This window comes from Pan troglodytes, chromosome 1, assembly GCF_028858775.2.
Source record: "Pan troglodytes isolate AG18354 chromosome 1, NHGRI_mPanTro3-v2.0_pri, whole genome shotgun sequence".
Lineage (NCBI taxonomy): Eukaryota > Metazoa > Chordata > Mammalia > Primates > Hominidae > Pan > Pan troglodytes.
Window position 1 is genome coordinate 65221788 of NC_072398.2, and position 15133 is coordinate 65236920.

General features: G+C 42.1%; 1 protein-coding gene across 6 annotated transcripts in view; it reads right to left on the bottom strand.

Annotated features, from left to right (window-relative positions):
- RGL1 (ral guanine nucleotide dissociation stimulator like 1) overlaps window positions 1-15133 on the bottom strand; it is a 291692-nt gene that overhangs the window by 53885 nt on the left and 222674 nt on the right. For all 6 annotated transcript variants that reach the window (XM_016933982.4, XM_016933977.4, XM_016933978.4 and 3 more), the window contains one exon: window positions 8464-8541. In XM_016933982.4, coding sequence (XP_016789471.1) covers window positions 8464-8541 — 78 coding nt within the window. The remainder of the gene's footprint in view (window positions 1-8463; window positions 8542-15133) is intronic.

Below are 15133 nucleotides of genomic sequence, written 5' to 3' on the forward strand. Positions count from 1 at the left end.
CACTTTACATTGTCACATTTCAGTGCTGTTGGTAAACAGAGATTCAAATACTAGGAGGAGACGTGAAAGAGATTGAGAGAAGACCAGGGAAATAATGCCAACAAAGCCAGAGTCAGATTTAAGCACTAAGAAGGCAAGGGCAACGCAGGGACTATGGGGAAGGGAGAGAAGAGAAAAAAAAAAAAACCTCCACGGCAAGAAGGAGGAAGAAAAAGATTATGAAAGGAAGACATACAGAAAGACAGTAAATGTGAGTGGGAGAGGGCCCGGAGTAGGATGGATAAGCCTGAGGCCAATTACCCAAAGTCAAGGTTATTTACACACCTGTCTTTCATTCCCAAGCTAAGTACTTAAGAGAAATATTTTCATTTTTATCAGAGGAAAAATAGTAAAGGTCATGCAGCACAGAGGTTAAGGCCTCGGTTAAATCCCAGCTCTTTCATTTATTCACTGTGTAGCCTTGGACATGTTCCTTAACCTACGCCCCAGGTTCCTCCTCTGTAAAATAAGAATAATAAAACATAATCATTATGAGGATTTAACAAGTATGTACAGTACTTAACACAGGGACCATTCCTACTAAGTAGTCCATAAATTCTAGCTATTATTAGAAAAGGACATCGTCAGTCACCAAAATTATCTTTCAAGGACCTCAATAACTCATTCCCCACAGTCCAAGAAGGGAGTTTTCATGTTATAAATAGAACTCCATTGAAAAAAATGGCTGAGGCCTTCTATAGTTTTCACCACTAGAACTGAGTTTCCGTTGGTAGTGACAGATGCTACGAGGCACAAGGAACAGGAAGCAGGTTCTCCTTTGATGGGCCTAATTTGGTCTTGTTTCCTCACATCCTTCAACCCATCTCCTTCCCCAGGAAAAAGGTCTAGCTTCCACATTTCTAACAGCTGTGTGCGAACCTTGCTCAGGGTATTCATTCAATAATAAAGCAACAGCCAGGCAAAACAGCATAGAGCAATGGAAATAATGACAAAAGATCTCAGAATAATAACAATCTAAAACATTAGTCACAACAATGATATTGTAATCTAGTTCTTCGTGTACTTCCGCAGTCTTATTATGGTGATACAGGCAAATGCGGAGAAAAATCTTGAGTATCCGAGATCCCAACGCTCTTCTATAAATGGCATGCCTGGGCTTCCCACCCAGGTCTTGGAGTCAGTTGGACGGGAGTTCAAATATCAGACCTGTCACTTAACCACCTGCCTGATCTTAGTCAAAATACATAACTTCTCTGAAGCTTCACTTTATATCCTATAAAGTGAGGACAATATCTCAGCATATTTGTGATGGTTGAAGAAGACACAAATATAAAGTACTTAGCAGAATGCCTTGTAAGCATACCACAAATTGTAGCCAATGGTGGTGGCAAGGGCAGTGTCATCATTTTCTTTGTTTACAATGCTGTGCAGTGAATCAAACAATACAGTCTAATTGTGATGTCTGTTTTCCTTTCTAAAAGAGACATTCTTTAATGTAGAAAACCCTAGGAGATACTCGTATGATTGATCTGTCTTCTTTTTGAGCCATTGATTATCAATGTTGTTTTATTCTTCCTCAACTATTAGAACATCAGTTTCTGCTCAGGGCTTTCTACCCATGTCCCTAAAATGCAGACTTGACTTAGAATGCTAATGACTTGTAAAACTATGGTTTTTATTCTTCTTTGTCCTGTAGGGATATTTTAAAGACAATACCAGACTCTTCGATATGGCATATCACTTCTTCATTTCTTTTGTTTCACTTTAAAAAAAAATTCCTTTCACATTATAACTTTTAATTCTTCTAAATTGGAGTTTTAAATCTTGTTTTTGCTGTTCTTCACCCCCCCTCCTTTTCCCCATTTTTGTTATAATCACTCCAATTAATTTCAATTGCCTTCTTAGGGCATCTGAATTTGCAGGAATGAATATTGATTGCAAACTCTCTGGGAAGATTTTTTAACTTTCCACTGTGAAGTTTCTGAGGCAGTAATGTAACACAGCCAACTTCCTTTAACTCCTTTCCTTTCTCTTTAAAGTGTATCCAATGTCTTGGATTACTACTATTTACATGATCCTTTACCAGTGACTGAAATCTGGTGTCACTGTTTACAACTTCTGGGAAAAGATTACAAGAACAATATACGTATCTTCTGAATATGTGGAAATGAAAGCAGAACGATTTCAACAATTTGAAGTACTACTATGGTAGACAGTTTGAGAAAACAAAACTTGGCACTCCAGAAGGAAACTGATGAGATTCAATTAAAGAAAAGAAAACAGAAACAATTTCAACCTTATAATAGTCACTGAAGGAAAGAAATAAAGCATCATTTCTTGAGGAGTTTTAAATCTCTTTAAATAAAGTTATATATAGAGAGAGGGAGATATGGCCATCTCATATAAAATTCAGAGAATGAAGATTCGTGTTGTAAAAGCTCTATATGGTTAATATCCCTTCTTTACATTCTCTTCATTTCTGAATTCAATGACTATAATAAATCTGCCCTAGAGACAATTCGCTTTTTCCATCTGGTTCAGATTTTATTATTTAAAAAGATAGCATTTTATCGTGTAAAAATGTCAGCAGGAAAAGGGCACGGGTAGAATGAATATAGGCAGAAATGTTTTCTTCTGTCATAGAAAGTGAGTTTCCTAATTGATAAATAGTGGCCAATTTAGGAATCCTAGAAATAAATGTGGCACACCTTTATATATAATCAGTCTAGCCCTACCATCAGAAATCACCGTGAGGCAAAGATTCCAACATCCAGAAGCCTTGGAAGTTGAATCCTTTGCAACTGAAGACATTCTTGTCTTAGCCAGATAACTTTAGAGGGTCCTGACATCGTGCAAAGCCTGAACTCTGGACTGGAATTACAAGTACTCCGCATGTGGGAGTCCCTGCACAATCTGATACTTTTTTAAATGCATGAAGAACACTAGTCGGTTGTGGTCCAAGACATCAGAAACCGATTTTCCATCTTGAATGCTTCATCTGTATTTCCACATTTTCCTTCTTTAAAGTTCTTTTACCCTCTGAAAGGTTTAAATCCATATTTGGAAATACAGGAAAGATTTTACTTGGTACTTGGGAGCCTGTATAAAATGTAAGGGTTGCTCTTTGCTTTACAACAAAAACGGGAAAACAAACAATATTTGGGCATTTTTCTGTTCATGGTTAAATCCAATAGTGAGTCCCTGTCCCCATCCCCTCCTCCACCCAGGTCTGCAAAACTGAAGGCAACTGCCCTAAACAGGATGTTTACTTCTTGAATGTCATTGGATTCCTGCTGTCGGTTTTCCACCTGAAATCACAAGAGAACAGATTCATAGCAAAAGAAAACAATGGGCATTTTGCCACTCCTTGCCTTACTCCCACAAGACAATGCTTTAGCTCAGCTCTTTATTCATGACCCCAGTGAGCAGCTGTGATGTCATGACTAATAACAAACAAAGCTTGTGTATGTGTTTCTTCCTGTCTCTTCAAAACTGGTAACACACTTTCCAACACAGAAAAGTGGTCGAAGGTACCGTACTCTCAAAAGTCCACTATGCTGTGTGGACCATATCTCTGTTTCTGTTATTCATTTTTTGAGAGAAAGAAAAAGCTAAATAAATTTTATCTTAGACATCACTGAACTTAAAAGGACCTCAGCGAGCATTTATTCCAAGCACTCATTTTTCAGGTGAAGAAACTGAAACAAAGGGAGGTGAAGGGACTAAGCCAAGGTCAGATGACTGGTAAGTGACAGAGTGATAGAGAAGGAGCAGGATCCGAGTTCTCCAGGCTCCTTCACCAGGGCCTTTCCCTCTCCATGTGGCTGCCTCTGAATCACTTCCACATTTGATTCAGCTACTTATAAAAAGAGACACAAATAAAGAAATTTCCAAATAGGCCTGCTCCTATTTTTATGTATGTTAGGTATTCATAAAGACAGTTTCACTTGAGAAGTAGAGCCTCAATACTACATAGCAGGGTTTCTTAGGCACTATTGACATTTAAGGTCAGATCATTCCTTGTTGGGGTAGAGGAGAGTTACTTTGTGCATGCTGAAAGATTCTCCCCCGGGCCCGAAAGCTTGAAGGGATGAGTAACTCCTCCCTTCTCAGGCCCAGTCCCAAGGCTCAAGGCCACTTGCGCCAGCAGCACGCATCAGCAAGATAGCAGAAGCAGGAAGACAGCGGGCCAGAAGACACCTACCCTGGCCTGAAGACAACTACCCTGGCCTGAAGACACCTACCGTGGCCGGAAGACACATACCCCTGAAGACCGAGAAAGAGGCCGTCCAGATACTACGTAGCAGTCACGTCAGACTGGGACACTTCCTGTTTACAGAGGACTACAAAGCCCCTGTCCCGTCCTCACTTGGGGCTGATGTCATTTTAGGTCTCAGCCCGCCTGCACCCAGGCACTCATTAAAACAGTGTGTTGCTCCACACCGCTTTGTGTTGTCTGTTGGCATGCTTTTAGGGTTCGAACCAATACAAGAAACTTTCACATGCTAGGACGTTTAGCAGCATCCCTGGCCTCTACCCATGAGTTGCCAATAGCCTCCCCGCACCAAGTTGAGACAACCAAAATGTCTGTAGGGCATTGGCAAATGTCCTCTGGAGGATAACAATCGCCCTGTTGAGAACCACTGCCATACCTCCTACACATCTATTGGTCATCAGGAAGCCCTCAATCATTGCTGCAAGTCAGATGCCAGAGGTCTGGGATGACCAGGAAATTTGCAATACATTACATACAGATGGGAGAAGGTGCTTCCCTGATTTCCTCTCACAAAGACAAAGACAAAGCAGTGACCCTATCTAGGCACAGAAATGATCAGGAGAAGCATAGTTTCAGAAAAAGAGAGCCAAAAAATAATAGTGAAGTGAGATGAAAAACAATAAAAGATGTGGGGAAAAAACAGTGAGAAAGACAGAAGAAAGGGAAATGGAAGGAAGAAAGAGGTCACCAGTAAGGGATTTTAACATTCCAGAATCTGTAGGACAGAGCGACCCATTATAAGATAAAGTGGCATATTTTCATCAGGCATAATTTTTTAAAAGGCAACTCAGTCTGAGCAAAAGGGTCAAGAACTTTCCACCAAGTTATTGTGAGACTTTAGGAAAGGACCATTGTCCCCAGAGGATGGACCCCTCAGGGGAGTTCTGTGTGAAGCTCTTTGTTAAGCCCTCATATGCTTAAAACTCTAAAACCCTTTAAAACAGCTTAGCTTGGAGTTTCATTCACATTAGTGTTCCTAGTATACAACGAATTCGAATGAGACTTTAAAAGAATGAACATGACTCTTCATACCCAGGGTGCAATTTTCTTAACTGCTACTTCCCAAAAAATCTATTTTATCTCAAAACACCTCATGGGACAGAGAAGCTCTGGATTTTTTATTATTATTATTTATTTTTAAGACAAGGTCTCACTCACTCTGTTGCCCAGGCTGGAGTGCAGTGGCACGATCATGGCTCACAGCAGCCTCAACCTCCCAGGCTCAAGCAATCCTCCTGCCTCAGCCTCCCAAGTAACTGGGACTACAGGCATGTGCCACCACACCCAGCAATTTTTAAAAAAAATTTTTGTAGAGACAGAGTCCCACTACGTTGCCCAGGCTGGTTTTGAGCTCCTGCCTTAAGTGATCTTCCCTCCTGGGCTTCCCAAAGTGTTGGGATTACAGGCATGAGCCACCACGCCCGGCCAGCTCTGGATATTTTTCAGATTGTGACTCTCCTCAGAGTGTTCAGGTGGCTAATTGAATGGCAGCTCTAGATTGGACTGAGTTCCAAAATATGTGTATAATAACATGTCTATTTCTGAATCTGCTCACAAGTCTAGATTACACTCAATTCTTACAGTATCTCTCCTTTTGTATATGCTCCAAAATGTCCATTATAAAAAGGTTCTTCTAAAAAAATCATTATCTTAGTGAGTTTTCATAGACTCCTATGATTCTCAAAACTCTAAAGTGCTTAGGAATCACTTGAGAATCTTGTTAAAATGCAGATTCTAATCCATTAGGTCTGAGTGGGGCCTGAGAGTCTGCATTTCTCACAAGCTCCCACCCAGGAGATGCTGATGCTATAGGTCCATGGTCACACTTTGAGCGAGAAGGCTCTATGTCTAACCCATTCGGAAAAATCACCTTTTAGATTATATTGTTTCCCTCCTATAAAAATTCATTACTGCTGACTGCCCACTGCTTACCAGGGAAAGTCCAAACTCTCCTGCAAGAAATTAATGCCCTTCATGAAGTAAGTCCAATCTAGCTTCAGCTCCACTGACTCCCCTCTCACCTAACATGTACTCTATGAAGCAGCCACACCAATTCTGTGTTGTTCCCCAAAATTCCATGAAAATTGCATTTGCCCAATTTGGTCCCACTGTTTCCTATACCCAGACGGCTCTACCAACAAAATCTTCACCATGCTTCAGGGCCCAGATCAAAGGTAACCTCCTCCAAGAGGCCTTCCCCAAGCCCTTCTAAAAACAAAAGAATTGTTCCTCCCACTGTACCTTGTGCTTGACATTCAAATACCTACACTGGTATGTCGGGTTTTCTGGAAAGTTATGATCCACTGAATAAAACTGTAAAACTACATGGAACCTAACTCAGGAGTTAAAAAAGATACTCAGCTTTCTACTTTCACATCCCTAGCTCCTGAAGAAAGGAGTCTATCAGTAACTCTTCTGAGGAGTTAAAAATTCCACAGGATTCCCCCCAGACTTTTGGCCCCAAAATGAATATTTAACACTAGTGGTTTCAGGCACCCAGGTGCACATTCCATCTACTCAGGAACATCACCCCTACAATGGCCCCCACCCCCGCATCATGGATGTTTTCTCATAGGACATTCTCATCAGCATAAAATATCTTCCATCTTTTAAAAAACACATATACAACCAAAGAAAACCCCATCTTCCATCCATTTCTCTATTCCCCTTTGCAGCAAAGCTCCTCCTCTAACAAGACTCACTGTCCCCACTTCATCCCCTTCATTCTCTCTTGCCCACCTTTCCATCCACCAAACTGCACTTGTCAAGTCACCAAAGACCGCAGCACTGCAAAGGAGGAGTCACTTTTCAGACCCTCACACTCGATCTAGGGCAGCACTGGAGGGAGTTGGTCACTCCCTCCCTGAAATCCTTTCTTTGCTTGTCTTCTGGGACACAACAACTTCTTTTTTCTCCTCCCCCATCCTTCCCCAAAGCTGCTCTGTTCCAGTCTCCTCTGCCAGACGCTCTACTTCCCTAACTCTAAACACCCAAGGAACCAGGCTCAGTCTCTGGATCTTCTCTCCTCTATCTGCCCTTAGTTCCCAGGAAGCCACATTCAGTCTCATAGCTTTAAATACCATGTATAAACTAAAGACATCCAAATTTATACCTCCATTCCATGCCTCTCCCTGAAATCTAGATTGAGCTAATTATGTCTGTGACTGAATTTCTGATACACACTCCCCATTAAACCTGCTCCCTCGATCTTCCTTATTTTATAAAGCCAAGGTTCTGTCTCTCCGCTGCTCAAACCGCAACCCTGGGAAGCATCTGGCCTCCTCTTGTTCTCTCACACAGCCCATGCACTCCAGCTTGTCCTGCCACCAACACCTGGAAGATCTCTGCAAAGGCTGGTCACCTTCACTGCTATTGCTTCAGCCCGCACCACAAGCAGCCGTCATCTGGACTCTTGGGAGGGTCCTGACCAGGCTCCCTGCTCCCACCCTTGCCCCCAGCCACACTGCCACAGGCTACTTTCCGGACACAGAGCCAGAGCGGGTCTTTTAAGATGTGTCAGGCCACAGCACTCTTCTCAAAACCTTCTAAGTGCTTCTTATCTTCCTCAGAATCAAATTCAACATCTTTCCCCAAGTTGCTATGAGTCCCCTTGTGAGTGGCCACCTTCCTGCTCACCTCACAGTGCTCATCCCCTAGCACGTGCTCCGGCCACATGCAATTCCCTGCTGTTTCTCAAACACCGCTCCTGCCTCAGAGGCTTTCCCGTGGTCTGTCGGCCTGGCTATTTGCAAGGCTCAGGGCACACCTCATTTTGGCGTGCTCCAGTGCCAACAGACCAGACAGCCCAATCCGGGCACCCTACACATAGCCAAACGCTCCAGCCCTCAGACCCTGCTTCATTCTTCTTCACTTTTTTGTGTGTACTCTTTGTCTCTTTCTGGTAAAATACACACTTTTTATGAGCTGGGACTGTTTATTTTGTTCATTTGTTTTGTTCACTTGTTTGTTTTGTATACCTTAGCACAATGCCTGGCAGACAGCGGTTACTTAAGACACTTTCACTGGATACATAAATGAATATTGTTAGGTAATCAAAAAATAAGCCTCTGTATGCACTATGGAAAAAAAAATCATGGCAACATTCAAAGGAATAAAATACTCTACTAAACTACTTTAAGATATTGTCTTGACTGAGAGCTTAGAATGCAAAGAAAAGGGAGACTCACTTCCTGATCACCATTTTGGACTCTGATGAACTTTGGCTTCCATCTTCTTCACAGTTTGGGCTTGTCAGGTTTCCATACCTGTAGAGATAATAATGAACAAGCAAGCAAAAACAGTCAGTGGTGTTGGAAAGCAACTCTATTCAACTTCAACTACAAAGTGACAGTTATACTTTTCAGAAGTAATTAAGGAAAGATATATCTATGAAATAGCATTGAAAATGATGCAGTATTATTGATAGTTACTTAATGGATATATCTGCATATTCTAAACAGAAAAGTCATTTAACAACTAATCACACTACTTAAAACTTTCTCTTAATATTAACACTTAACATTTATTGACTTTTTTAGATTAGGGTGTTCCTATCAGCAGGAGAATCGGCTATTACATAATACGAAGAAGGCAGATTCCTCATAAACTCTGTAGCACACCAAACCCTCCCGTCCAACCCCTCTGCGTGTCTATGCAAGGGACACATGGCTCTGCAGGCACAGCATCCACACTCATGCCACACGGGAGCACAAACCGATGGCTCCAGGCTACACTTAAGAGTCTGGTCTCCTTGAAAATAAGTCCGTTGTAGAGGGATTATGGAAACAGCTCTGGACCCTAAAATTAAGGCTGGGATAGAGACAAGGACTACAGTAAAAGCTCTCATGTCTTAGCAACCAGGAGAGCAGCTGTAGCTATACTGAGGCCAGGTTGCTCTAGACACAGCAACTGGGGAGGTGGGGTGCAGGGGTCTGATTTTTGGGAAAGCAATAGATGCTTAAATTTTAAAAATTTTCTCATTACCAACTCAAAATTTACTCAATAATTCATCAGTCCCTACTTACACTGCTAGCTGTTCTCCCAACTCCACATGTGAGCCAGCCTATTTCATACAAATATATCATATTTTGTTTGGTTTGGAATGTAAACTTAGTAAATGCACTTTAAATTATTAAGGAGGAGTCTTTAATTAACTTATAATGCCTAGACTATTTCTTCAGTTTCTCCTTCCATCAATACAGAATCCAGAGATTCCTTGGGGTTTCACAAGTGAGTAGTCTGTCCCAAAGTTTTGATAAATTCTATAATTGATGAGTTTACATTTTTAAAGAGCACACTTTTGTTTTCTACTAATGGGATTAAAGGCCAAGTACCCTTATGGTTCCTTGTTCCTAGGACTTACAAATCCTTTTAAAAATAAAAGCCCACCATCTGGTTTGACCCAACGCCAGTCCATCTGGTCTCCCTATCATCCCATCCCAGTAGGTTCCAGTTTGCGCCCTTAGGCACCAGCTCACCCATCCACCTGCTCCTTTCTCTAGCTCATCAGCCTTATGGATTTCTTGGCCTCTCAAAGATATTTTCCACTGGTCTCCACCCTCTCTTTTCCTCTTCATTCTGTCCTGCACCTGCTATTTAGAAGGCTTCCAGGGCTACCCTTTGCTCTTCCTGAGATAAGAACTCAGATTAAGATTTACTCAGCCCCACATGAGCAAGGCAAGGATGGAAAACAAGATTCCTAATAAATAAACAGGGTGAGATTTTTCAGCTCTATACTTGGCCAACATCGTAGCAAACTATGTCCTCGTACTCTCTCACAGCAGGCTTGGTGGTTTATTTAAGTAGGAGAGATTACGGTGGGTGCAAGCAAGAGTGGGATCTTGGAAAGCCAGTGTATCTTCTATGTATCTGACTAGAAGGATCCATAAACTCTTCTCTTGCCATCTCTCAATTACTAAATGTGGGACTTAATCTTTGTTTTTGTTACATTCCATGTTAGTCCATTAATTCCCACTCCAGTTATTGTGGAAATATCACATCTTTTTATCTTTCAACTGGAAGCTATGAAAGGTAGATATAAAAAGGGAAAACACCAGGGAAAGATACACATTTTACTGCTCCTGATAGTTTTCTTTTCAAAGTGGTTTGTACTACAAGTTTCCAGATCTCTCTATTCTTTATCTTTGCTTTAGCTCCTCCTACTCTTCTGCTCTTTTCCTGCATTCTTCAGACTCAGAGCTGAGGTGCAGGTTTGGATGGCACCAACACCTATCACAGTTCCTCCCCAGAATGTGATGCCAAATGTGTAATGAGAAGGTGTCAAGAAAGACTAAGTAACTTATACTGGTAAGCCAAGTTCTCTCTCATTAACTAACCTGGTAGCATCTTCTGAGCAATGGCTCAGAAGACCACAGAAGTATTTCTCCTGGCTACCAGAGTGTCTACAGTTTTGCAGTTGGGATCAGAGTGACTGCTTGATAATAACTTGCACACCAAAAAGGGCCATGGATAAAAAGGAGTGTGTGGCAGAGCACACGATCCAGTTGCTGAGGCTCAAATCTTGCAGACATACCAACTCTTCTCCACCCAACCCATCAGGAAATCCTTTTTGCTCTGCCCTTCTAATATATCCTGAATCCAAACACTTCTCATCACTTCCATTGCTTCCACCCTGGCTCCAACTACACTATCTTGGATAGTGTAAATCAAGTGTAACCTAAATCAATACAACAGCCACCTAAATGGTCCCCAGCTTCTGCCCAGTAGCCAGAGCAATTCTGCTTTATGTAGATCAGATCATGTCACTGCTCCACTCAAAACCCTCCCATAAAAAGCCAAGCATGGTGGCACATGTCTGCAATCCCAGCTACTCAAGAGGCTGCGGCAAGAGGATCTCCTGAGCCCAGGAGTTCAAGCCTAGCCTGGGCAACACATAGCAAGACGCTGTCTCTCAAAAACAAAAAACAAAAAACAAAAAAAGGAAGAAGAAGAAGAAAAAAGAAAAAGGGAGAAACCCTCCCATGACTCCCATCTCACTCTGAGAAAAGGCCAAAGTCTTACGTATCTCACAAGGCCCTGAATGATCTGCAGAGACCTCCTCCCACGCCTCCTACAATTTCTCAGCCCTTACTCCCTTTCCAGCCTCACCAGCCTCCTCCCTGCTCCACCCACACACTGGGCATCCTCCTGCCTCCAAATCTGTGCCTGCTGCTGCCTCCTCCCACACCTGTGCCAAGGGCTCACTCTCTCAGCTCCTCAGGTCTTTGCTCAGGTATCACTTTATCAGTGAGGCCTTCCCAGACTGCCCTATTTAAAATTCAAACCAACTGTAACATCAGCCCCTTCCCTCCTTTATTTTTCTCTATGGCTTTTAATACCTTCTGATATACTGTGTAGTTAATTTTGTTGCTGTGTTAATTGTCCATTAGAAAATAAACTCCAGCAGACCAGGATGTTTTCTTTTTGCTCACTACTCTTTAGAGCTGGCACCCAACTCTTTAGTGCCTGGCACCCAACAGGCATGCAATGGCTACCTGTTGCTAGTGCTCTATTGGGGTTTCAGAAGCAGACGCAGTAATGGACCTCCCAACTACTAGGTTCAGATTTGCCTCTGCAAAGGCATCATCTGGCCTTATTTATGCTTCTACAAGTATCAAGCCCTCACTTCTAAGGGCTTAGGAGCATAAAAGTTTTAAGATAGCTGTGATTATTCCAAAAATCTACAATTAAAAAGAAAAAAAGTTTTAAGATGTTAAAGTTGAGATCTTAAAGGTAAAAACTATTAAAATGCAAAACAAAAGTATATACGCTATTCCAAAGAAGTCTTTTAGAAGTGAGATAAAAGAAAAGAGCCTGTAACCTTGTGGAACTTAATGGACTGGGATGGAGATGATTATTTGCCCCTGCACCTTTCTTAATTTTTTTTCTTTTCCCATTGAAACAGGGTCTCACTCTCTTGCCCAGACTGGAGTGCAGTGGCACAGTCATGGCTCACTGTAGCCTTGTCCTTCTAGGTTTGAGCAAGCCTCCCACCTCAGCCTCCTGAGAGGCTGGGACCACAGGCACTAGCTGGGACCACAGATGCATGCCACCATGCCTGGCTAATTTTTTTTATTTTTTGTAGAGACGAGATCTCACTCTGTTGCCCAGGCTGGTCTCGAACTTCTGGGCTCAAGTGATCCTCCCGTCTTAGCCCCTCAAAGTGCTGGGATTACAGGCATAAGCCAACATGCCAGGCCATCCCTGCACCTTTCTTATCATTAAGGAGAATTATTGCTTTACAGAAAAGAAACTAGACTAGTGTTGGAATCCAGAACTCTTTAAATGTTCAGGCTAGGTCCTTTGACAGTCAGTCCTACTAGATTAAGAAGGTTCCTTTGATGTTTTCCTGGACCCTCTCATGGCTTCCCATCAAAAATCAAAGTCAAGTTCAATTCACTTATTCCAGGGTAGTAAATAAAGTGTGTGTATGAGTGTGTATGTTTAATTAATGGCCATAGAATAGCTACCGACAAACCTGTCAACGATGTCGTGTCCAATTTCTGCAAAGCCTCCCTAGGATTTAAGATCAAAGCTCCAACCTCTTAAGAAGGCTTACCAATGACCAACTGCTCTTCTTTAAATGGTAACTCATAAAACTTAAAATAAAAATTGTCAGAATGACTTTTGACATGGTTTTCTCTGTTATCACAAGGCAAAAGAAAAATTTACAAATGTCTCCTAAAGTGCAGCCTTAAGCAATTATTTACTGCAGCCTAAAAAGTAATAGAAAAGGGAAAGAAAAAACCAGTACAATGTTTAACTGGTTGCTAAATATTTAAACAGAAACAGTTATTTCCAGAGAGGATGTCTGTGTTCTTTGTAGCCTATCTGGTAAGGTGAAGTGTTTTATATGTGTTTGAAGGGGAAGACCAGGTGTATCTGTGGTTCAAAGAAACCCTTAGATAAAGTTGTACCCAGGGACGGTCTCTCTAGTGGGGGCCCTTGCTAACCTTTGCTCCCCAACAGGAAAGTCTCAGTAACACCAGATCAGGAGGCGGGTGATCCTGAAGAATCTCTCAGGCTCTGCTTGATTCTGGCAAATGATCCAATAATAACAGCAGTTAATAATTATTGAGAACTTACTATATGCCAGGTACTGTGCTAAGGGCTTTACATGCTGGCTTGGTTTAGTTCTCCTATAATTCTACAGAGTGAAGTTATTTTTATTCCTATTCTACAGATGAGAAAAATGAGGCCCAGAAGGCTTAAATTAAGTAACATGCCCTCAAAGATACAACTAATATGTGCAGCAGGGATTTCAGCCATGACAGTCAGCGTTCAGCAACCAGCCTCTGAATTACTCCCTACCATACAAGCTATGGTGAGCCTTTCATTCATTTATTCCACCATTCATTCTTTCACTCATTTAGTCCTCATTCAATGAGGATTATTTACTAAGGACTATGTACAGGTACTATTCTAGACATTGAGGATACAGCAGCAAACAAACCAAAGTCTCTGTTTTCATGAAGTATACATGGTAGTGTGGAGGAGACAGACAACAATAATTAGTTAATATATACTAAGTCAGAGAGTGAAAAGTGCAATGGAGAGAAATAAAGCAGGTCAGGGTGACCTGGTATAATGGAGGGCCAGAGGTTGGGTATTTGGGGAAGGCCCAATGTGAATGTGAAAACTAAGTAAACTCTCCAGAAAGTGAGGAAGTGGGCCCTGCAGATCTCCAGGGAAAGAGCCTCTAAGTAGTCCAAAGAGCCAATGCAAAGGCCTTGGAAGAGTAGCAGAAGGATGTTTCTAAGAAACATTAAGAGGCCAATGAGGGGCAGAGCTGAGTGAGCGTGAATAGAAAAGGAGGCATGGAGATGACAAGGACAGATGCTGAGGGCCTGGTAGGCTGTGGCAAGGACTCTGGTTTTACTCTTCTATTTTGCTTACTGCTACTTCTACTGAGCCTGGAATAGAGCCTGCACAAAGTAGACAATAAATATTTGCTCAATGAATTAATACACACCCTCTTCTACCACGAATAAAAGAAAGGCTGGGGCGGGAAGAGTTGGGAAGGAGGTACTTTATTGGGGATAGTGAAAGAACGGAAAGGAGGAAGTAAAGGAAAGAGAGACCTCACATGAAGCTGCTGACTCAAGGACTCCTGGGAATCTTTTCTAATAAACGCTGGCCTCAGAACATCTTAGGCATTTTTCTGTAACTGAACCAAAAGAACACAGGTCAGGTATGAAAAAAATGTTCAGAAGCTGACCTTGACTCAGGAGAACGACATGGGTGAAATAGCCTGCAGATGTCTGGTGAAAACCTTAGTGAAGACTTTGGACTGTTTCCACAGATCAGCAAGAAGTGTGGTTTTAATTACTCTGAATAATATCCTCCATGGCAGGCACCTCTCCGCCAAGTCTGACCTGAGAACTGGGTCACAGCCACCAAGCCTACCTTGGAAAGGTCTTGTTACCACTGTGAAGTTACTTATTCAAGGGGAAAGACAAAGGTCAAAAACAACAAGGCAAAAACTCCTTGTTCTCTTGCAGGAAAGGAAGGGGCCAAGAAGATTGAGCCGAGAACCCTATACTGTGCTTTCCATTTATGAGGGTTAGTTCTCTAGGCCATTTTTCCCTGACTAGAAAAAGCTAAAAGACCCAACAAAAGCTGCCCTCCTCCCCTCTAGGCCTTTGCTGTGAAGGACACTGCACCTTCCTTGTTCTTTCATTGTCCACATATCTCCATACTAAGTCCCTGACACTTAAGGCAACATTAACAGCAAAAGAGTACCTGATATTTCTGCCCCACTTGACAGTTACAAAATGCTATAACATTTTCCTGGAGAATAACCTTTCTTTCCAGCCCTTAACCCACAACTGTCTAAAGAGGAGATAAAGAAAAGGACAC